The sequence below is a fragment of the Salmo salar genome, chromosome ssa22 (genome assembly GCF_905237065.1).
Source record: "Salmo salar chromosome ssa22, Ssal_v3.1, whole genome shotgun sequence".
In the NCBI taxonomy this organism is placed as follows: Eukaryota; Metazoa; Chordata; class Actinopteri; order Salmoniformes; family Salmonidae; genus Salmo; species Salmo salar.
This window is the reverse complement of record NC_059463.1, coordinates 57,915,480-57,938,440: the sequence shown is the minus strand read 5'-3', so window position 1 is coordinate 57,938,440 and position 22,961 is coordinate 57,915,480. Positions and strand designations below refer to the sequence as shown.

Sequence of the window (22,961 nt, the reverse complement as noted above, 5' to 3'; positions counted from 1 at the left end):
TGCACAGCTATTTTCAGGTCTCTCCAGAGATGTTTGATCGGGTTCAAGTCCGGGCTCTGATTGGGCAACAAGGACATTCAGAGACTTGTCCCGAAGCCACTCCTGCGTTTTCTTGGCTGCGTGATTAGGGCCGTTGTCCTTTTGGAAGGTGAACCTTCGCCCCAGTCTGAGATCCTGAGTGCTCTGGAGCAGATTTTCATCAAGGATCTCTCAGTACTTTGCTCCATTCATCTTTCCCTCGATCCTGATTAGTCTCCCAGTCAATGCCACTGAAAACATCCCTACAGCATGATGCTGCCACCTCCATGCTTTACCGTAGGGATGTTGCAAGGTTTCCTCCAGACGTGATGCTTAGCATTCAGGCCAAAGAATTCAATCTTAGTTTCATCAGACCATAGAATCTTCTTTTTCATGGTCTGAGAGTCTTCAGGTGCCTTTTGGCAAACTACAAGCTGGCTGTCATGTGCCTTTCACTGAGAAGTGGCTTCCGTTTGGCCACTCTACCATAAAGGCCTGATTGGTGGAGTGCTGCAGAGATGGTTGTCCTTCTGGAAGGTTCTCCCATGTCCACAGAGGAACTCTGGTGCTTTGAGTGACCATCGGGTTCTTGGACACCTCCCTGACCAAGGCCCTTCTCCCCCGATTGCTCAGTTTGGCCGGGCGGCCAGCTCTAGGAAGAGTCTTGGTTGCTCCAAACTTCCATTTAAGAATGATGGAGGCCACTGTGTTCTTGGGGACCTTCAATGCTGCAGACATTTTTTGGTACCCTTCCCCAGATCTGTGCCTCGACACAATCCTGTCTCGGAGCTCTACGGACAATTCCTTCAACCTCATGGCTTGGCTTTTGCTCTAACATGCACTGTCAACTGTGGGACATTAAATAGACAGGTGTGTGCCTTTCCAAATCATGTCCAATCAATTGAGTTTACTACAGGTACACTGCAATCAAGTTCTAGAAACATCTCAAAGGTGACCAATGAAAACAGAATGCATCTGAGCTCAATTTCGAGTCTCACAGCAAAGGGTCTGAATACTTATGTAAATAAGGTATTTCTGTTATCTTTCATAAACACTTGCTTTGTCATTATGGGGTATTGTGTGTAGATTGATGAGGGGAAAAGGAATCTATTGTAGAATAAGGCTGTAACGACATGAGGAAAAAGTGAAGGGGTCTGAATCCTTGACATAATTATTTTCACATGTTTGGAGTCGCGAGAATTTTCAGATATCAAAATGGGGTCGTGGGCCAAAAAAAGTATGGGAACCCCCTGTGTTGGATCAACATGGCCCTATGGGAACCCCCTGTGTTGGATCAACATGGCCTTATTCAGTGCTGCTGAGCTCAGTTAGCTGCTGTTGCATGAAAGAGAAGATGGGCCCATATTCATAAAAGGTCTCAAAATAGGTGTGCTGAACTGTGATCAGGTCCCATCTTGTCCATGTCATCTTGTTTGTTATGTGGTAGTGCTGAACTGTGATCAGGTCCCATCTTGTCCATGTCATCTTGTTTGTTATGTGGTAGTGCTGAACTGTGATCAGGTCCCATCTTGTCCATGTCATCTTGTTTGTTATGTGGTAGTGCTGAACTGGGATCAGGTCCCATCTTGTCCATGTCATCTTGTTTGTTATGTGGTAGTGCTGAACTGGGATCAGGTCCCATCTGTCCATGTCATCTTGTTTGTTATGTTGTAAAAGGTGAAGATTTTTGAATATGTGCTCATGCCAGGGGCTCACCTGGGATTGAACCAGTCTGTGTGTAAGAGCTCTGAACACACACACACACACACACACACACACACACACACACACACACACACACACACACACACAGGCTGAATATTTAATGGTCATTAAACTGATCCCTGACAGAATTAGCTCTCTGTTTCAGGAGCACAGTTACACTGCAGTGCTCACATAATCACGTTTTCTGTTCCGCTCTCTGGCTGTGTCTCACTTACACACGTAGGCACACATGGTCCTCCCCTGACATCAGCTCTGTCTCCATTGGCTGGTGGTGTTGAGTCCTGGTCGGCTGGTGACATCATCTAGGAGGGATCTGAGAGTCTAAAGCCTTAGCTGCTGTCTATCTATCCATCATCCACCCATCATCTATCTATCCATCATCCACCCATCATCTATCCATCATCCATCTATCCATCATCCACCCATCATCTATCCATCATCCACCCATCATCTATCCATCATCCATCCACCCATCATCTATCTATCCATCATCCACCCATCATCTATCTATCCATCATCCATCCATCATCCACCCATCATCTATCTATCCATCCATCACCCATCTGTCTGTCTATCCATCCATCACCCATCTGTCTATCCATCCATCATCCATCTGTCTATATCCATCACCCATCTGTCTATCCATCCATCACCCATCTGTCTATCCATCCATCACCCATCTGTCTATCCATCCATCATCCATCTGTCTATCCATCCATCACCCATCTGTCTATCCATCCATCACCCATCTGTCTATCCATCCATCATCCATCCATCCGTCTATCCATCCATCATCCACCCATCATCTATCTATTCATCCATCATCCATCCGTCTTTCCATCATCCATCTGTCTTTCCATCCATCTATCCATTCATCCGTCATCCATCTGTCTATCCATCCATAATCCATCCGTCATCCATCATCCATCCGTCTATCCATCCATCATCCATCCGTCTATCCATTCATTATCCATCCATCTGTCTATCCATCATCCATCATCATCCATCCATCATCCACCTATCCATCATCTATCCATCATCCATCCATCCATCATCCACCTATCCATCATCCACCTATCCATCATCCATCCATCCATCATCCACCTATCCATCATCCATCCATCCATCATCCACCTATCCATCATCCATCCATCCATCATCCACCTATCCATCATCCATCCATCCATCATCCACCTATCCATCATCCATCCATCCATCATCCACCTATCCATCATCCACCTATCCATCATCCACCTATCCATCATCCACCTATCCATCATCCATCCATCATCCACCTATCCATCATCCACCTATCCATCATCCATCCATCATCCACCTATCCATCATCCACCTATCCATCATCCATCCATCATCCACCTATCCATCATCCATCCATCATCCACCTATCCATCATCCACCTATCCATCATCCATCCATCATCCACCTATCCATCATCCATCCATCATCCATCCATCCATCATCCACCTATCTATCATCCATCATCCACCTATCCATCATCCACCTATCCATCATCCATCCATCATCCATCCATCATCCACCTATCCATCATCCATCCATCCATCATCCACCTATCCATCATCCATCCATCATCCACCTATCCATCATCCATCCATCCATCATCCACCTATCCATCATCCATCCATCCATCATCCACCCATCCATCATCCATCCATCCATCATCCACCCATCCATCATCCATCCATCATCCATCATCCATCCATCCATCCATCCATCATCCACCTATCTATCATCCATCATCCATCATCCACCTATCTATCATCCATCATCCATCTATCTATCATCCATCATCCATCATCCATCCATCATCCATCATCCATCCATCATCCACCTATCTATCATCCATCCATCATCCATCTATCTATCATCCATCATCCATCCATCATCCATCCATCATCCATCATCCATCCATCATCCACCTATCTATCATCCATCCATCATCCACCTATCTATCATCCATCCATCATCCACCTATCTATCATCCATCCATCATCCACCTATCTATCATCCATCCATCATCCACCTATCTATCATCCATCCATCATCCACCTATCTATCATCCATCCACCATCTATCATCCATCCACCTATCTATCATCCATCCACCATCCATCACCATCTATCATCCATCCATCATCCACTATCTATCATCCATCCATCATCCACCTATCTATCATCCATCCATCCTCCACCTATCTATCATCCATCCATCCTCCACCTATCTATCATCCATCCATCCTCCACCTATCTATCATCCATCCATCCTCCACCTATCTATCATCCATCCATCCATCCTCCACCTATCTATCATCCATCATCCACCTATCCATCATCCACCTATCCACCTATCCATCATCCATCCATCATCCATCCATCATCCACCTATCCATCATCCATCCATCCATCATCCACCTATCCATCATCCATCCATCATCCACCTATCCATCATCCATCCATCCATCATCCACCTATCCATCATCCATCCATCCATCATCCACCCATCCATCATCCATCCATCCATCCATCATCCACCCATCCATCATCCATCCATCATCCATCATCCATCCATCCATCCATCCATCATCCACCTATCTATCATCCATCATCCATCATCCACCTATCTATCATCCATCATCCATCTATCTATCATCCATCATCCATCATCCATCCATCATCCATCATCCATCCATCATCCACCTATCTATCATCCATCCATCATCCATCTATCTATCATCCATCATCCATCCATCATCCATCCATCATCCATCATCCATCCATCATCCACCTATCTATCATCCATCCATCATCCACCTATCTATCATCCATCCATCATCCACCTATCTATCATCCATCCATCATCCACCTATCTATCATCCATCCATCATCCACCTATCTATCATCCATCCATCATCCACCTATCTATCATCCATCCATCATCCACCTATCTATCATCCATCCATCATCCACCTATCTATCATCCATCCATCATCCACCTATCTATCATCCATCCATCATCCACCTATCTATCATCCATCCATCCTCCACCTATCTATCATCCATCCATCCTCCACCTATCTATCATCCATCCATCCTCCACCTATCTATCATCCATCCATCCTCCACCTATCTATCATCCATCCATCCATCCTCCACCTATCTATCATCCATCCATCCATCCTCCACCTATCTATCATCCATCCATCCATCCTCCACCTATCTATCATCCATCCATCCATCCTCCACCTATCTATCATCCATCCATCCATCCTCCACCTATCTATCATCCATCCATCCATCCTCCACCTATCTATCATCCATCCATCCATCCTCCACCTATCTATCATCCATCCATCCATCCTCCACCTATCTATCATCCATCCATCCATCCTCCACCTATCTATCATCCATCCATCCATCCTCCACCTATCTATCATCCATCCATCCATCCTCCACCTATCTATCATCCATCCATCCATCCTCCACCTATCTATCATCCATCCATCCATCCTCCACCTATCTATCATCCATCCATCCATCCTCCACCTATCTATCATCCATCCATCCATCCTCCACCTATCTATCATCCATCCATCCATCCTCCACCTATCTATCATCCATCCATCCATCATCCACCTATCTATCATCCATCCATCCATCCTCCACCTATCTATCATCCATCCATCCATCATCCACCTATCTATCATCCATCCATCCATCATCCACCTATCTATCATCCATCCATCCATCCTCCACCTATCTATCATCCATCCATCATCCATCCACCTATCTATCATCCATCCATCATCCTCCACCTATCTATCATCCATCCATCCATCCTCCACCTATCTATCATCCATCCATCCATCCTCCACCTATCTATCATCCATCCATCCATCCTCCACCTATCTATCATCCATCCATCCATCCTCCACCTATCTATCATCCACCCATCCATCCTCCACCTATCTATCATCCACCCATCCATCAATCCATCATCCATCCATCCACCCATCCATCATCCATCATCCACCTATCTATCATCCATCCATCATCCACCTATCTATCATCCATCTACCCATCCTCCACCTATCTATCATCCATCATCCATCCATCTATGCATCCAATCATCCATCTATGCATTCTATCTATCAAGAGTCAGCAGGAGAGCAGAGGCTATCTAAAAGCATTTACCCATTGCTGCCTTTCCCCGTCCAACCTGATACTTCCCCACACCTGCCCCGCCCTGCCTCGCCCTACCCCGCACTACCCAGCCCTGCCTCGCCCTACCCCGCCCTGCCTCGCCCTACCCCGCCATGCCTCGCCCTACCCCGGTCTGCCGTACCCCATCCTTCCCTACTCCCCCCCTAGCCTACCCCGGTCTGCCGTACCCCACCCTTCCCTACTCCCCCCAACCCTACCCCGGTCTGCCGTCCCACCCTTCCCTACTCCCCCTAGCCTACCCCGGGTCTGCCGTACCACCCTTCCCTACTCCCCCTAGCCTACCCCGGTCTGCCGTCCCACCCTTCCCTACTCCCCCTAGCCTACCGGGTCTGCCGTACCCCACCCTTCCCTACTCCCCCTAGCCTACCGGTCTGCCGTACCCCACCCTTCCCTACTCCCCCTAGCCTACCCCCGGTCTGCCATCCTTCCCTACTCCACCCCAACCCTACCCCGGTCTGCCGTACCCCACCCTTCCCTACTCCACCCCAACCCTACCCCGGTCTGCCGTACCCCATCCTTCCCTGCCCTAGCTGTGTTTTTGTAGACCACGTGTTGGTAGAGTTTGTAAAACTGACAAGGCTACGTCTGAACTACAATTTAATAGAGACGTTTTTTGGGAAAGACTTTCCATCAACCAGAAGACTGTTTTCATTAGCATCATCGCTAACGGCTACACAAAGCGGTCGACGCTCGCACCCCACACCCACAGACGGGCATTCTCATTATCTCTTCAGAAAGTTTCAGGAAATGCCCCCACCCTACCTTTCCCTACCTCGCCCTCCTCTGTCTCTCTCTCTCTCTCTGAGTGGCTTGCATCATTTACCCACTCTGTCCCCACCTTGCCTGTCTCTCTCTACTGTAATCTTTCACCTAGACATTCTCTACCACTCTAGAATGAATCAAAGAGGAGATAGATGAGTCCTATTTCTGTCTCTCTCTCGCTCTCTCTCTCTGTGTGTGTCTCTGTCTCTCTGTCTCTCTGTCTCTCTGTCTCTCTGTCTCTCTCTGTCTCTCTCTGTCTCTCTCTCTCTCTCTGTCTCTCTCTCTGTGTCTCTCTCTGTGTCTCTCTCTGTGTCTCTCTGTCTGTCTCTCTGTCTGTCTCTCTCTGTGTCTCTCTGTCTTCTGTCTCTCTCTCTGTCTCTCTCTCTGTCTCTCTCTCTGTCTCTCTCTCTCTCTCTCTCTCTCTCTCTCTCTCTCTCTCTCTCTCTCTGTCTCTCTCTGTCTCTCTCTCTCTCTCTGTCTCTGTCTCTGTCTCTGTCTCTGTCTCTCTCTGTCTCTGTGTGTGTCTCTACCTCTCCTGTTCCCTCTCAACCTCTCCCTAACCCTGACTGTTGTGACAGACTGCCTGGCCAGATGAGATGACATTCACCTCTATCTCCTATAAACCTGAACCCATATCGTTTCCCTTTCCCTGCTTATCTTACACACTTGGTGGTATTTTCCTCTAGGTTCAGGTTTCTGACAGCACATTATATCTCATCAGTCTTTCTCTTATTATCATCAAAATATTTCACACAGGCTTATTTTTATTCCGTACACATTTTAGATTTTCACCAGATTTTCCAATTTAATTTTTCAAAATTTAAACATTGTAGTATATACAGAAATATTTCAAATGTAATTGTGTAAATTACCCACCCAACCTCTTTCTAGGCATGGTTTTGGTGTGTTTTGAGGGGGATATTGACGGATACATCAACCTGGTGGCGTACCCGTACGTGGAGAGCGAGATCCTGGACCACGAGGACCTACCGGAGAGGGACCAACCCCGGAGGAAACACTCCCGACGCAGCCTCCACCGCTCCACCTCTGAGATCAAAGAGGAAAGGCTACCGCACGAGAGTGACAGCACTGAGAAGTGAGTAGGAACCAGTTGCTTGATTTGTTCATATGGGAATAATGTAGGTTGGCTAACTAAGTTGAATATGTTGTGATGCCCCTGGGTTTGTGTTTTGGTGGACTGCGTTAGTTGTTAACCTGTGTTCCTGTGTGTTGTTCAGGAGCTACACACAGAAGGGAGAGACATGTAGGACAGGCCCGCTGAGACGCCGTGTAGGACAGGCCCGCTGAGACGCCGTGTAGGACAGGCCCGCTGAGACGCCGTGTAGGACAGGCCCGCTGAGACGCCGTGTAGGACAGGCCCGCTGAGACGCCGTGTAGGACAGGCCCGCTGAGACGCCGTGTAGGACAGGCCCGCTGAGACGCCGTGTAGGACAGGCCCGCTGAGACGCCGTGTAGGACAGGCCCGCTGAGACGCCCTGTAGGACAGGCCCGCTGAGACGCCCTGTAGGACAGGCCCGCTGAGACGCCCTGTAGGACAGGCCCGCTGAGACGCCCTGTAGGACAGGCCCGCTGAGACGCCCTGTAGGACAGGCCCGCTGAGACGCCCTGTAGGACAGTCCCGCTGAGACGCCCTGTAGGACAGGCCGGCTGAGACGCCCTGTAGGACAGGCCGGCTGAGACGCCCTGTAGGACAGGCCGGCTGAGACGCCCTGTAGGACAGGCCCGCTGAGACGCCCTGTAGGACAGGCCGGCTGAGACGCCCTGTAGGACAGGCCCGCTGAGACGCCGTGTAGGACAGGCCCGCTGAGACGCCCTGTAGGACAGGCCCGCTGAGACGCCCTGTAGGACAGGCCCGCTGAGACGCCCTGTAGGACAGGCCCGCTGAGACGCCCTGTAGGACAGGCCCGCTGAGACGCCGTGTAGGACAGGCCCGCTGAGACGCCCTGTAGGACAGGCCCGCTGAGACGCCCTGTAGGACAGGCCCGCTGAGACGCCCGTGTAGGACAGGCCCGCTGAGACGCCCTGTAGGACAGGCCCGCTGAGACGCCCTGTAGGACAGGCCCGCTGAGACGCCCTGTAGGACAGGCCCGCTGAGACGCCCTGTAGGACAGGCCCGCTGAGACGCCCGTGTAGGACAGGCCCGCTGAGACGCCCTGTAGGACAGGCCCGCTGAGAGAAATGAACATTAAGTTATCTGGCAACAGCTGGGGTGGAATTCCTGCAGTCACTATGCCAATTGCACGCTCCCTCAAAACTTGCGACATCTGTGGCATTGTGTTGCGATAAAACTGCACATTTTAGTGGCCTTTTATTGTCCCCAGCACAAGGTGCACCTGTGTAATGATGTTTAATCATGCTGTTTAATCAGCTTCTTGATATGCCACACCTGTCAGGTGGATGGATTATCTTGCCAAAGGAGAAATGGTCACCAACAGGGATGTAAACACATTCGTGCTGAACATTTGAGAGAAATTTGTTTTTTCTGCGTATTGAACATTTCTGGGATCTTTTATTTCAGCTCATGAAACACGGGTCCAACATTTGCATGTTGAGTTTATATTTTTGTTCAGTGTAGTTGTTCTATTTACTACTGTAAAATGGGTCCAACGAAACGAGGACATTGTAGGCCTGTAGACTACTACACCAGTATGAACCATCAGTTAGAAAAAGTGATCAATTTATTCTGAAATGATCATGGAAATGAAATAGGAAATAGATTCATATTTCTAACTATTTTTTGCAATGATTACATGTTATTATATTTACCTGTCGTTGTTGTTGTAGTTATGAATAGGCATGTCGTCATATATCCCCCGTCTGCACCAAATACTAATCTACGGCCTGCTTGCAATGCAATGCTTCAACCGCTAGACACCGAGCGTACACACGGTCTAGAGTTAGCAGGAAGTGAAGCACATTCTCACATCTATTCAGTTTTTATAAATGACAACTTTTGCATGTTTTGGGGGGGGGGGGGGTGGTCTATTTTTGTAGATAGGCATCGTTTCTACATGAGGCCCCTGGTGCTCCAGATCCACACTGACATGTTGTGGTGCTGTAGTTAACCTGTTAGTTAACCTGTTAGTTAACCTGGTGCTCCAGATCCACACTGACATGTTGTGGTGCTGTAGTTAACCTGTTAGTTAACCTGTTAGTTAACCTGCGGCTCCATATCCACACCGACATGTTGTGGTGCTGTAGTTAACCTGTTAGTTAACCTGCGGCTCCAGATCCACACTGCCATGTGGCGCTGTAGTTAACCAGCGCTCTCTCCTGTGTTAACCCTGTTGTCCTGTGTGTTTTTATTGTCCCCCCCACCCAGTCTCCAGGAACTGAAGAGTCCTCGTCTAGATCTCCAGATCTACAGTGATATTCCCTTCCAGATGCTGGATAATAACAGCGGCCTGGGCTCAGAGAAGATCAGCCATAACCCCTGGAGCCTCCGCTGTCACAGGCAGCAGCTCAGTCGCATGAGATCAGAGTCCAAGGACAGGAAGCTCTACAGTATCCCTTTTATTTATTTAACTAGGCAAGTCAGTTAAGAACTAATTCTTATTTACAATGACGGCCGAACCCGGACGATACTGGGCCAATTGTGCGCCACCCTATGGGGACTCCCAATCACGGCCCGGATGTGATACAGCCTGGTTTCAAACCAGGGACTGTAGTGACTCCTCTTGCACTGAGATACAGGGCCTTAGACCGCTGCGTCACTCGGCATCAAAACCTATTTAGCCGTCTATTGATCTGTCAATGCTTTGTCATATCTGCTGAGTTCTTAGTTAGTATAGTAAGACAAATCAGACAGCCGTTTGGAAGCTCAGCAGAATCACGTACCAGGAAGATGTTTCTACTTATTCAGGAACAGGATGCACAATTTGCTCAATGCTCTTGATAATGAGGTTATGTTTTCCATATTGATCACTACGGTCCTCATGTTGAGGTGTCTGGGACTGACTCAACCAATCAATGAGGAGCCATCAGTCTCCTGTTTCCATGTTGTTGCCTAACCGGATAGATAGACGGTGTTAGATGGTAGATAAACAGAGGGGACATGCTAACTGGGTTAAGTTAAACTTTCCATGATTAGGTACCTGGAACTGAGACTGATCATTTCCCTCATTGATTAGTTAATTTAGTTATCTATTCACACTTACCTTAAGCAGACAGGGTGAGGGGGAAAAGATAAGGATAGACGGCAATGGAAGAATAAACAGAGGGAAAGTGCTAACAGGGGAGTTGACCAATGACCTGGTCAAGTTAAACAAACACCATCTGACTCCACGAGTAGGGTTACAACACTGCTGTCCTTAACAGACCTGTCGAAGTAGGCCGTGGGAAAAGGCAGGGCCCAGACCGACCTCTTGTCCCAAATGGAACGCTGGTCTCTCTATAGTCAATAGGGTTCCGTTTGGGACACAAGCCTGGAGTTTGAGGTGCTTCCCGAAATGTGGAAAGCACACCAAGGGCACTTCTCGAGAGCTGCACCCTTCTTTCCCAACTGTCAATGTAGTGTCAGGTTTTTCACTGACCACCACACCGCAGGAACCAAATATTATCACAAGATAATATCATGTTGTACTTAACAATCTGGGGAATTCCTCAACTTTAGTCTCTGTGTGTTTGTCCCAAATGCACCCTATTTCCCTACGTAGTGCACTACTTTTGACCAGAGCCCTATGGTTCCTGGTCAAAAGTAGTTGCACTATGTAGGGTAATAGGGTGCCATTTTGGAAGTGTCCTGTTTCTACGATGGCCTGCGAGTGAGTGAGTGGGTGGTTGATTGTTTAGGCGCTTAGTTCAAGTTCACTGTGTACCTGACTGTCTTTTGTTTGAAATTCTTAGCTGACGTGAGCCCCCATGTTAAACACTGTCCTGAGTCTCTCTCACATGTACAGCGGCAGCAGAAACTAGAGACGACAGGGGGTAGATTAGACTTTCCACTGTGCTCACACATTCTTCTTGCTCAGTGTGCAAAATAAATTAAAACAGAGAGGAAAAAGAGATTAAAAATGAAATTGAACTGAGACTTGACTCCTACATGTTAAATGGTTTTATTTGACTTCAAACGTTAAGAAACCTAAAGGGATTGACTGTTTGAATTGTTTTTTTTTGTTTGTTTTTTTCGGTTCTCAAAAGTGGTTGAAAGTGGAGTTAAATGTCCATGTCTTACCAGGCCATCTGTTTTGTCGATCCAGATGTAGTCCTCTGGCCCAATCACCAAGGAAGTTTAATTTAGACCTATAGAATGATCGCTATGATGACACATATGCCTGGGGTTTAAAGCATGCTGAACAATTCTAGACCAGAACAACTTTACTACAGAGTAGCACAAGGCTGTGATGTAGTGGAAGACTGTTGGCTGTAGTGGAGTGGAAGACTGTTGGCTGTAGTGGAGTGGAAGACTGTTGGCTGTAGTGTAGTGGAAGACTGTTGGCTGTAGTGGAGTGGAAGACTGTTGGCTGTAGTGGAGTGGAAGACTGTTGGCTGTAGTGTAGTGGAAGACTGTTGGCTGTAGTGTAGTGGAAGACTGTTGGCTGTAGTGGAGTGGAAGACTGTTGGCTGTAGTGGAGTGGAAGACTGTTGGCTGTGATGTAGTGGAAGACTGTTGGCTGTAGTGGAGTGGAAGACTGTTGGCTGTAGTGGAGTGGAAGACTGTTGGCTGTAGTGGAGTGGAAGACTGTTGGCTGTGATGTAGTGGAAGACTGTTGGCTGTAGTGGAGTGGAAGACTGTTGGCTGTAGTGTAGTGGAAGACTGTTGGCTGTAGTGTAGTGGAAGACTGTTGGCTGTAGTGGAGTGGAAGACTGTTGGCTGTAGTGGAGTGGAAGACTGTTGGCTGTAGTGGAGTGGAAGACTGTTGGCTGTAGTGTAGTGGAAGACTGTTGGCTGTAGTGGAGTGGAAGACTGTTGGCTGTAGTGTAGTGGAAGACTGTTGGCTGTAGTGGAGTGGAAGACTGTTGGCTGTAGTGGAGTGGAAGACTGTTGGCTGTAGTGGAGTGGAAGACTGTTGGCTGTAGTGGAGTGGAAGACTGTTGGCTGTAGTGGAGTGGAAGACTGTTGGCTGTAGTGGAGTGGAAGACTGTTGGCTGTAGTGGAGTGGAAGACTGTTGGCTGTAGTGGAGTGGAAGACTGTTGGCTGTAGTGGAGTGGAAGACTGTTGGCTGTAGTGGAGTGGAAGACTGTTGGCTGTAGTGGAGTGGAAGACTGTTGGCTGTAGTGGAGTGGAAGACTGTTGGCTGTAGTGGAGTGGAAGACTGTTGGCTGTAGTGGAGTGGAAGACTGTTGGCTGTAGTGGAGTGGAAGACTGTTGGCTGTAGTGGAGTGGAAGACTGTTGGCTGTAGTGGAGTGGAAGACTGTTGGCTGTAGTGGAGTGGAAGACTGTTGGCTGTAGTGGAGTGGAAGACTGTTGGCTGTAGTGGAGTGGAAGACTGTTGGCTGTAGTGGAGTGGAAGACTGTTGGCTGTAGTGGAGTGGAAGACTGTTGGCTGTAGTGGAGTGGAAGACTGTTGGCTGTAGTGGAGTGGAAGACTGTTGGCTGTAGTGGAGTGGAAGACTGTTGGCTGTAGTGGAGTGGAAGACTGTTGGCTGTAGTGGAGTGGAAGACTGTTGGCTGTAGTGGAGTGGAAGACTGTTGGCTGTAGTGGAGTGGAAGACTGTTGGCTGTAGTGGAGTGGAAGACTGTTGGCTGTAGTGGGGTGGAAGACTGTTGGCTGTAGTGTGGTGGAAGACTGTTGGCTGTAGTGGAGTGGAAGACTGTTGGCTGTAGTGGAGTGGAAGACTGTTGGCTGTGGTGGAGTGGAAGACTGTTGGCTGTGGTGGAGTGGAAGACTGTTGGCTGTAGTGGAGTGGAAGACTGTTGGCTGTAGTGGAGTGGAAGACTGTTGGCTGTAGTGGAGTGGAAGACTGTTGGCTGTAGTGGAGTGGAAGACTGTTGGCTGTAGTGTAGTGGAAGACTGTTGGCTGTAGTGGAGTGGAAGACTGTTGGCTGTGATGGAGTGGAAGACTGTTGGCTGTAGTGTAGTGGAAGACTGTTGGCTGTAGTGTAGTGGAAGACTGTTGGCTGTAGTGTAGTGGAAGACTGTTGGCTGTAGTGTAGTGGAAGACTGTTGGCTGTAGTGGAGTGTAGTGGAAGACTGTTGGCTGTAGTGGAGTGGAAGACTGTTGGCTGTAGTGGAGTGTAGTGGAAGACTGTTGGCTGTAGTGGAGTGTAGTGGAAGACTGTTGGCTGTAGTGTAGTGGAGTGGAAGACTGTTGGCTGTGATGTAGTGGAGTGGAAGACTGTTGGCTGTGATGTAGTGGAGTGGAAGACTGTTGGCTGTGGTGGAGTGTAGTGGAAGACTGTTGGCTGTGATGTAGTGTAGTGGAAGACTGTTGGCTGTGATGTAGTGGAGTGGAAGACTGTTGGCTGTGATGTAGTGTAGTGGAAGACTGTTGGCTGTGATGTAGTGGAGTGGAAGACTGTTGGCTGTGATGTAGTGGAGTGGAAGACTGTTGGCTGTGATGTAGTGGAGTGGAAGACTGTTGGCTGTGATGTAGTGGAGTGGAAGACTGTTGGCTGTGATTAGTGGAGTGGAAGACTGTTGGCTGTGTGTAGTGGAGTGGAAGACTGTTGGCTGTGATGTAGTGGAGTGGAAGACTGTTGGCTGTGATGTAGTGGAGTGGAAGACTGTTGGCTGTGATGTAGTGGAGTGGAAGACTGTTGGCTGTAGTGGAGTGGAAGACTGTTGGCTGTGATGTAGTGGAGTGGAAGACTGTTGGCTGTGATGTAGTGGAGTGGAAGACTGTTGGCTGTAAGGCTGTGATCTAGGTAAAGACAGGCAGCTGGGTGGTATGTGGGTGGTATGAGTCTACAGTATTAAACTCATCTACAGCTTAACTCTCTGGGATGCCAGCTGGGTGTTTGGCGCTTCATTTTTTAAATTATATTTAACCAGGCAAGTCAGTTAAGAACAAATCCTTATTTTCAATGACGGCCTACCGGGGAACAGTGGGTTAATTGCCTTGTTCAGGGGCAGAATGACAGATTTTTACCTTGTCGGCTCGGGGATTCGATCCAGCAACCTTTCGGTTACTAGTCCAACACTCTAACCACTAGGCTACCTGCCGCCCCAGGTTGCCTCGTCTCAACTTGATCTCCTCCCAAATGTCTTTCTACTCTATAGGCCACCGACGTTTGTTATATTTGGCTCTATTCAGTACACCTAAATATGACAGATTTAACAAGGGGGAATCCAGCCAGGGAATAGTGTTTGTTATTGCTCTGTTATTTGGACTCAACTCCACCCCCTCCATGTCCTTTTAACTCTATTAGCTAGTGTGTGTGTGTGTGTGTCTGTGTGTGTGTGTAATATCTCAGAAAATACTTTAGTTACTCATCTACAGGCTCTTTATACAGTAAGCTATGAACACAGGAAGATGAATCCATGATGGGCTATGCTCTGTTATACCAACTAAACTATGAAATGCTGTGTTAAACCAACTAAACTATTACAAGAGTACTATTGAATCAAATTAAGTGAGACTTTGACTTCATTTTTAATCTGACACTTCCCCTGTGTAACTGGTGGGATCTGAATCCTGGTCTCCCACTCAAGAATCCAAGCTCTTAACCTTGAAGAGTAAAGATGTATTGACCTATCGGACTGAGGTTGCCACTGATTTGCAGTCACAGGCAGGGTGTGAGTCCCCGACGAGAGAGAGAGGGACTTCCTTGAGTTACTTTTTTTTTAACGTTTAGATAATTAACCTTCGAATAGAGTGTTGTCTCCTTGACCTCTCACCCCTCCCAGAGTTTCTGCTCCTGGAGAACGTGGTTCACCACTTCAGCTACCCGTGCATCCTGGACCTGAAGATGGGCACGCGGCAGCACGGGGACGATGCCTCGGAGGAGAAAGCAGCCAGACAGATGCAGAAGTGTGAGCAGAGCACCTCCGCCACCCTGGGGGTACGTGTCTGTGGGATGCAGGTGAGCCCAAAGTTTTTCTATGGTGGTTTTTATTTTTATATTTTTTTCTTCTTCAAACTTTATTTCACCTGAAAGTTTTTAACGCTCTCTTTTTGCAACGGGCGATCTAGCCAAGACAACAGAAAACATACCAGCATACGCTACCACTTAGAATACATGCCCAATACACTGCTTCCTTCCACCTTCTATGTTCTCTTTGGGTATCAGTTTATTTACTTGTATTATTTTATTTCACCTTTTATTTAACCAGGTAGAACATTTGAGAACAAGTTCTCGTTTACAACTGCGACCTGGCCAAGAATAAAGCAACGCAGTTCGACACAGACAACAACACAGAGTTACACATAAACAAAACATAGGCAATAACACAATAGAAAAAAAAAATAAAGTCTATATACAGTGTGTGCAAATGGCGTGAGGAGATGAGGCAATAAATAGTCCAATAGTAGCGAAGTAATTACAATTTAGCAGATTAACACTGGAGTGATAGATGAGCAGATGATGGTGTGTAAGTAGTGATACTGGTAAGTAAATAAAAACAATATGGGGATGAGGTAGGTAGATTGCTTACACAGTAGCTACTGCGTCATAGATCCCTTACTCAGTCGGATCAATATGAAGACATACTAACACACCTGTGCTGACACAGAGAGATCCCACAGCGGTAAACTGAGCAGAACCGAAGAGGTTCTGAATATCCTATCAAGTTACAAATAAGAGACGACTGGGACAATTACTAGATACTTTTATTCTGAAATTCACCTTCTGACCTCGATCCCAACACACACGTTGAGAGGTACACCGTGAATTACAGGAGGGGGACGGACGGCGTGGTTGTCTTGTTTACAATGTATGATGCGCTGGTACACGAGCAGGGACAATAGCCCCAGCATTGATCCCAACGTCCAGGTTCACATGGCCTCCTCCCTTACGTATGGGTTTGGTTCTCTCTCTAACGTAAATCACAATGACTGTTTTAATGCTACAGGTCTAACCTCTGCACTCTCTGGCTGCATCCCAATGGCATCCTAGTCCCTACATTGTGCACTACTACTATTGGCCAGAGCATTATGTAGGGAATAGGGTGTAATTTGGGAAGGAGCCTCTGTGTGTTGTGTAGTACCAGGTGTAACCTCTAATCTCTCTATGGTCCAGGTGTAACCTCTAATCTTTCTATGGTCCAGGTGTAACCTCTAATCTCTCTGTTCTATGGTCCAGGTGTAACCTCTGTTCTCTCTATGGTCCAGGTGTAACCTCTGTTCTCTCTATGGTCCAGGTGTAACCTCTGTTCTCTCTATGGTCCAGGTGTAACCTCTGTTCTCTCTATGGTCCAGGTGTAACCTCTGTTCTCTCTGTGGTCCAGGTGTAACCTCTGTTCTCTCTGTGGTCCAGGTGTAACCTCTGTTCTCTCTATGGTCCAGGTGTAACCTCTGTTCTCTCTATGGTCCAGGTGTAACCTCTGTTCTCTCTGTGGTCCAGGTGTAACCTCTGTTCTCTCTATGGTCCAGGTGTAACCTCTGTTCTCTCTATGGTCCAGGTGTAATCTCTGTTCTCTCTGTTCTATGGTCCAGGTGTAACCTCTGTTCTCTCTGTTCTATGGTCCAGGTGTAACCTCTGTTCTCTCTGTCCTATGGTCCAGGTGTAACCTCTGTTCTCTCTGTTCTATGGTCCAGGTGTAACCTCTGTTCTCTCTATGGTCCAGGTGTAACCTCTGTTCTCTCTGTGGTCCAGGTGTAACCTCTGTTCTCTCTGTGGTCCAGGTGTAACCTCTGTTCTCTCTGTTCTATGGTCCAGGTGTAACCTCTGTTCTCTCTATGGTCCAGGTGTAACCTCTGTTCTCTCTATGGTCCAGGTGTAACCTCTCTTCTCTCTATGGTCCAGGTGTAACCTCTGTTCTCTCTATGGTCCAGGTGTAACCTCTGTTCTCTCTATGGTCCAGGTGTAACCTCTGTTCTCTCTATGGTCCAGGTGTAACCTCTGTTCTCTCTTCTATGGTCCAGGTGTAACCTCTGTTCTCTCTATGGTCCAGGTGTACCAGATGGATACGGGCCACTATCTGTGCAGGAACAAGTACTACGGCCGCAGCCTGTCCATCGAGGGCTTCCGCCACGCCCTCCACCAATACCTGCACAACGGGGCGTCGCTCAGGAAGGACCTGTTTGAGCCCATGCTGTGCAAACTACGCAGCCTGAAGGCCATTCTGGAGAGACAGACCACCTACCGCTTCTACTCATCCTCCCTGCTCATCATCTATGAGGGGAAGGAGCCTGAGCTGGCCTACGTCTGGCAGAAAGCACCACAGGAGACCTGGCAGCAGAAAGCAGCATCACCACCACAGGCCCCGGCAGAGCCCTTGGAAAACCAAAAAACACCAGCACCGCAACCAGCAGCTGAGCTGCCCTCGGAGAAGGAGGTGACAGTCAACCCAGGGAGCCAAGGACCAGGGTTAGGAGTGGGGCTCCAAGGAACAGGGTTAGGAGTGGGGCTCCAAGGCGGAGTCCTCCAAGGTGTCCAAGGACCAGGGTTAGGAGTGGGGCTCCAAGGACCAGGGTTAGGAGTGGGGCTCCAAGGAACAGGGTTAGGTGTGGGGCTCCAAGGAACAGGGTTAGGAGTGGGGCTCCAAGGAACAGGGTTAGGAGTGGGGCTCCAAGGTAAGGACCAGGGTTAGGAGTGAGGCTCCAAGGTGTCCAAGGACCAGGGTTAGGAGTGGGGCTCCAAGGACCAGGGTTAGGAGTGGGGCTCCAAGGACCAGGGTTAGGAGTGGGGCTCCAAGGTGTCCAAGGACCAGGGTTAGGAGTGGGGCTCCAAGGTGTCCAAGGAACAGGGTTAGGAGTGGGGCTCCAAGGTGTCCAAGGAACAGGGTTAGGAGTGGGGCTCCAAGGACCAGGGTTAGGAGTGGGGCTCCAAGGACCAGGGTTAGGAGTGAGGCTCCAAGGCGTAGTCCTCCAAGGGGCCCATGGACTGACAGAAGCCCCTCTCCAGCTGCCCCAGGCCCTACCACCTCCACCAGATTTCCCCCCCACCCCTGTCACAGCCCCTCTACAGCCACAGCAGCTCCACCAGGAGCCTCTCCAGCCCTCAGACCCCCACGCTCCCCCACTACCACCCCCCTCTAGCCCGAGCATCAGTGTGGACGTCCGCATGATAGACTTTGCCCACAGCACCTTCAAAGGTTTCCGCGACGACCAGACGGTGCACGACGGGCCGGATCGGGGCTACGTGTTTGGATTGGAGAGCCTCATCAAGATCCTAGAGGGCCTCCGAGAGGAGAACCTGTAGTAGCCGAACCTGGGACTGACGAATTGGCCGTGTCTCAAATGGATGGTAGCCCCTATTCATTATGTAGTACACTACTTTTGAACAGGGCCCATAGGGTGCTAACGCGTCTTTCTCTTGAATTATTATAATTTTTTAAAATAAATCCCAGGGTGCATCCAAAAAAGGGAAACCTTACTCCTATAAGGATCTGGTCAAAAGTAGTGTACTATGTAGGGAATAGGGTGCCGTTTGGGATGTACAGATGATGATGGTGGTTCAGGAGAAGACTAACTGACACATCTTCAGATTTCCTCCTCTCCCTCAGTGCTACTACCCACTACCCTGTCCTCAATGATTCTGTTTTGGAGCAAGAAAAGCACATTATCTGTAATAAGAAGGACCTGATGGAGCAGTGATCTGTAATAAGGAGGACCTGATGGAGCAGTGATCTGTAGTAAGGAGGACCTGATGGAGCAGTGATCTGTAGTAAGGAGGACCTGATGGAGCAGTGATCTGTAGTAAGGAGGACCTGATGGAGCAGTGATCTGTAATAAGGAGGACCTGATGGAGCAGTGATCTGTAGTAAGGAGGACCTGATGGAGCAGTGATCTGTAGTAAGGAGGACCTGATGGAGCAGTGATCTGTAGTAAGGAGGACCTGATGGAGCAGTGATCTGTAGTAAGGAGGACCTGATGGAGCAGTGATCTGTAGTAAGGAGGACCTGATGGAGCAGTGATCTGTAGTAAGGACCTGATGGAGCAGTGATCTGTAGTAAGGAGGACCTGATGGAGCAGTGATCTGTAGTAAGGAGGACCTGATGGAGCAGTGATCTGTAGTAAGGAGGACCTGATGGAGCAGTGATCTGTAGTAAGGAGGACCTGATGGAGCAGTGATCTGTAGTAAGGAGGACCTGATGGAGCAGTGATCTGTAGTAAGGAGGACCTGATGGAGCAGTGATCTGTAGTAAGGAGGACCTGATGGAGCAGTGATCTGTAGTAAGGAGGACCTGATGGAGCAGTGATCTGTAGTAAGGAGGACCTGATGGAGCAGTGATCTGTAGTAAGGAGGACCTGATGGAGCAGTGATCTGTAGTAAGGAGGACCTGATGGAGCAGCGATCTGTAGTAAGGAGGACCTGATGGAGCAGCGATCTGTAGTAAGGAGGACCTGATGGAGCAGCGATCTGTAATAAGGAGGACCTGATGGAGCAGCGATCTGTAATAAGGAGGACCTGATGGAGCAGCGATCTGTAATAAGGAGGACCTGATGGAGCAGCGATCTGTAGTAAGGAGGACCTGATGGAGCAGCGATCTGTAGTAAGGAGGACCTGATGGAGCAGCGATATGTAATAAGGAGGACCTGATGGAGCAGCGATCTGCAGTAAGGCGGACCTGATGGAGCAGTGATGGAATGGATGGAAGGCCGGGGTATGTCTATGCTACTGTCTGACAGTAAAGGTGAAAGGCCGTGACCTTGGACTGTAAATGTCACTCCTTTCTGACTGGGAGCATCTACAGCCGTGTGTGTATCCTATCAACCCTCCTGGACAGAAATGGCTGCCATTCCTCTGAGAGAAACATAAAAAGGGCAATGTCTGCCTTGTGGGTTTTGTCGCCACTGAGTGGCCAACTGAAGTATTGCATTGAAGAAAAGGCACAGGATAGGTTTGGTTTTTGAAGGTAGTGAAGCCACTGCTCAGGGCAAGTCCAGGTCCTTTCTCAGGCCCAAATGGCATCCTATTCCCTTTATAGTGCACTACTTTTGACCTGGGCCCACAGGGAAACCCATAGTGCTCTGGTCAAAAGTAGTGCACTATAAAGTGGATGGGTACCATTTGGGACATAGCCCCTGTGTCTGCTGTGGGACTGGTACAGAGACTGTCTCTGCTGTGGGACTGGTACAGAGACTGAATTGTGTATACGTCAATATGTGTAAAAGGACAGTGGGGGGGTCTTGGGGAAGGGAAGTCTCTATACAGCTGTAGTCCTAGTCTCTATACAGCTGTAGTCCTAGTCTCTATACAGCTGTAGTCCTAGTCTCCATACAGCTGTAGTCCCTAGTCTCCATACAGCTGTAGTCCCTAGTCTCCATACAGCTGTAGTCCCTAGTCTCCATACAGCTGTAGTCCCTAGTCTCCATACAGCTGTAGTCCCTAGTCTCCATACAGCTGTAGTCCCTAGTCTCCATACAGCTGTAGTCCCTAGTCTCCATACAGCTGTAGTCCTAGTCTCCATACAGCTGTAGTCCTAGTCTCTATACAGCTGTAGTCCCTAGTCTCCATACAGCTGTAGTCCCTAGTCTCCATACAGCTGTAGTCCCTAGTCTCCATACAGCTGTAGTCCCTAGTCTCCATACAGCTGTAGTCCCTAGTCTCCATACAGCTGTAGTCCCTAGTCTCCATACAGCTGTAGTCCCTAGTCTCCATACAGCTGTAGTCCTAGTCTCCATACAGCTGTAGTTCCTAGTCTCCATACAGCTGTAGTCCCTAGTCTCCATACAGCTGTAGTCCCTAGTCTCCATACAGCTGTAGTCCCTAGTTTCCATACAGCTAGTCTCCATACAGCTAGTCTCCATACAGCTGTAGTCCCTAGTCTCCATACAGCTGGAGTCCCTAGTCTCCATACAGCTGTAGTCCCTAGTCTCCATACAGCTGTAGTCCCTAGTTTCCATACAGCTAGTCTCCATACAGCTAGTCTCCATACAGCTGTAGTCCCTAGTCTCCATACAGCTGTAGTCCTATCAGGGGTTTAATAGATGAGCAGCTTTGCTTACAGGCTGATGTTTGTCCTGAAAGCGTTACTGTAAAGAAAGCAAGGGTTAATCAATTATTTTCCCTCCTTGATAAGAGGTTGAAAAATAAATAAAACCCAGGGTACCTCTGAAATTGGCACCCTTATACCCTAATGTAGTGCACTACTTTAAGACCAGAGCCCTATGGGTATCCCTGGTCAAAGGTAGTGCACTACATAGGGACTAGGCCCCAGCCTTCAGGCTTCAATTGAAATACAGCACAGCTCTTGTGTCTCAACGTGGTCATCTAATTTATCAACAGGTCACAGTTTTATTATGTTGCTTTTTACAGTTAGTATCTTGCTTATTCCGTTCTAATAGAGCCACCGACTGTTTAATTTAAAGGTATCCAACTCATTTTCGAACGTTGCCACGGGCACAGCCAAACGACGGAAGTGATTGATTCGACTTCCACTTTACTTCCCTACTGCTGTGCGCCAGTGGCAAACTTGCCAGAGTAATTTATTTGAGTCAAAGAGAATAAAAGTCAAGTAAACAAGTGTAATGTTATATTATTGAATTTGAGTTTGCTAATGTTAGCTAGATCTACCGGTAGGCTAGTTCTGTTGTGATAACGACGTTAGCTTGACCTACCGGTACGGCTAGTTCTGTTGTGATAACGACGTTAGCTTGACCTACCGGTAGACTAGTTCTGTTGTGATAATAATGTTAGCTAGACCTACCGGTAGGCTAGTTCTGTTGTGATAACGACGTTAGCTAGATCTACCGGTAGGATGGTTCTGTTGTGGCAGAGTTAAGGCCCGGGCCATCCACCAAGCCAATAACTATGATAAACTATAGACTACATAACTATAAAACGTTGGTGAGCATCCAAGCTAGAGGGAAGTTTGTTTTATCGTTTTACAGTCCTACACCTGTCAATCAACTGATCAACGTATCCTACTGCACGCCGCTATTAATAAAGTGGTAACACAAGACCTTTCAGTGCTTTCAGGGTGTGTTTGTCATAGTGAGAACCGCAAATAATAGGCGACTTCAATGTACATGTCCGCCTAATGGAAAAACAATATATTAACTCGTATTTAAATGTAGCATTTCAACAACAAACGCTGTTTAGTCTGCACATCTTTTACAGCATGTCATTGCCTCATTGCTCAAGTGGTTTCCATTTTTTTGTGTGTGTGTGTGTGTGTGGGGGGGG

General features: G+C 48.2%; 1 protein-coding gene across 6 annotated transcripts in view; it reads left to right on the top strand.

Annotated features, from left to right (window-relative positions):
- Positions 1-22,737, top strand: part of ip6k1 (inositol hexakisphosphate kinase 1) — a 75,384-nt gene extending 52,647 nt beyond the window's left edge. For 2 of the 6 annotated variants that reach the window (XM_014168330.2, XM_014168331.2), the window contains exons 3-6: positions 7,656-7,860; positions 10,108-10,289; positions 15,577-15,752; positions 17,782-22,737. In XM_014168330.2, the coding sequence (XP_014023805.2) occupies positions 7,656-7,860; positions 10,108-10,289; positions 15,577-15,752; positions 17,782-18,420 (1,202 nt within the window). In that variant the 3' untranslated portion in view covers positions 18,421-22,737. The remainder of the gene's footprint in view (positions 1-7,655; positions 7,861-10,107; positions 10,290-15,576; positions 15,753-17,781) is intronic. The other 4 variants (XR_006761411.1, XR_006761413.1, XR_006761412.1 and 1 more) reach the window with 4 other exon arrangements.
- The last annotated feature ends 224 nt before the right edge of the window (positions 22,738-22,961 follow it).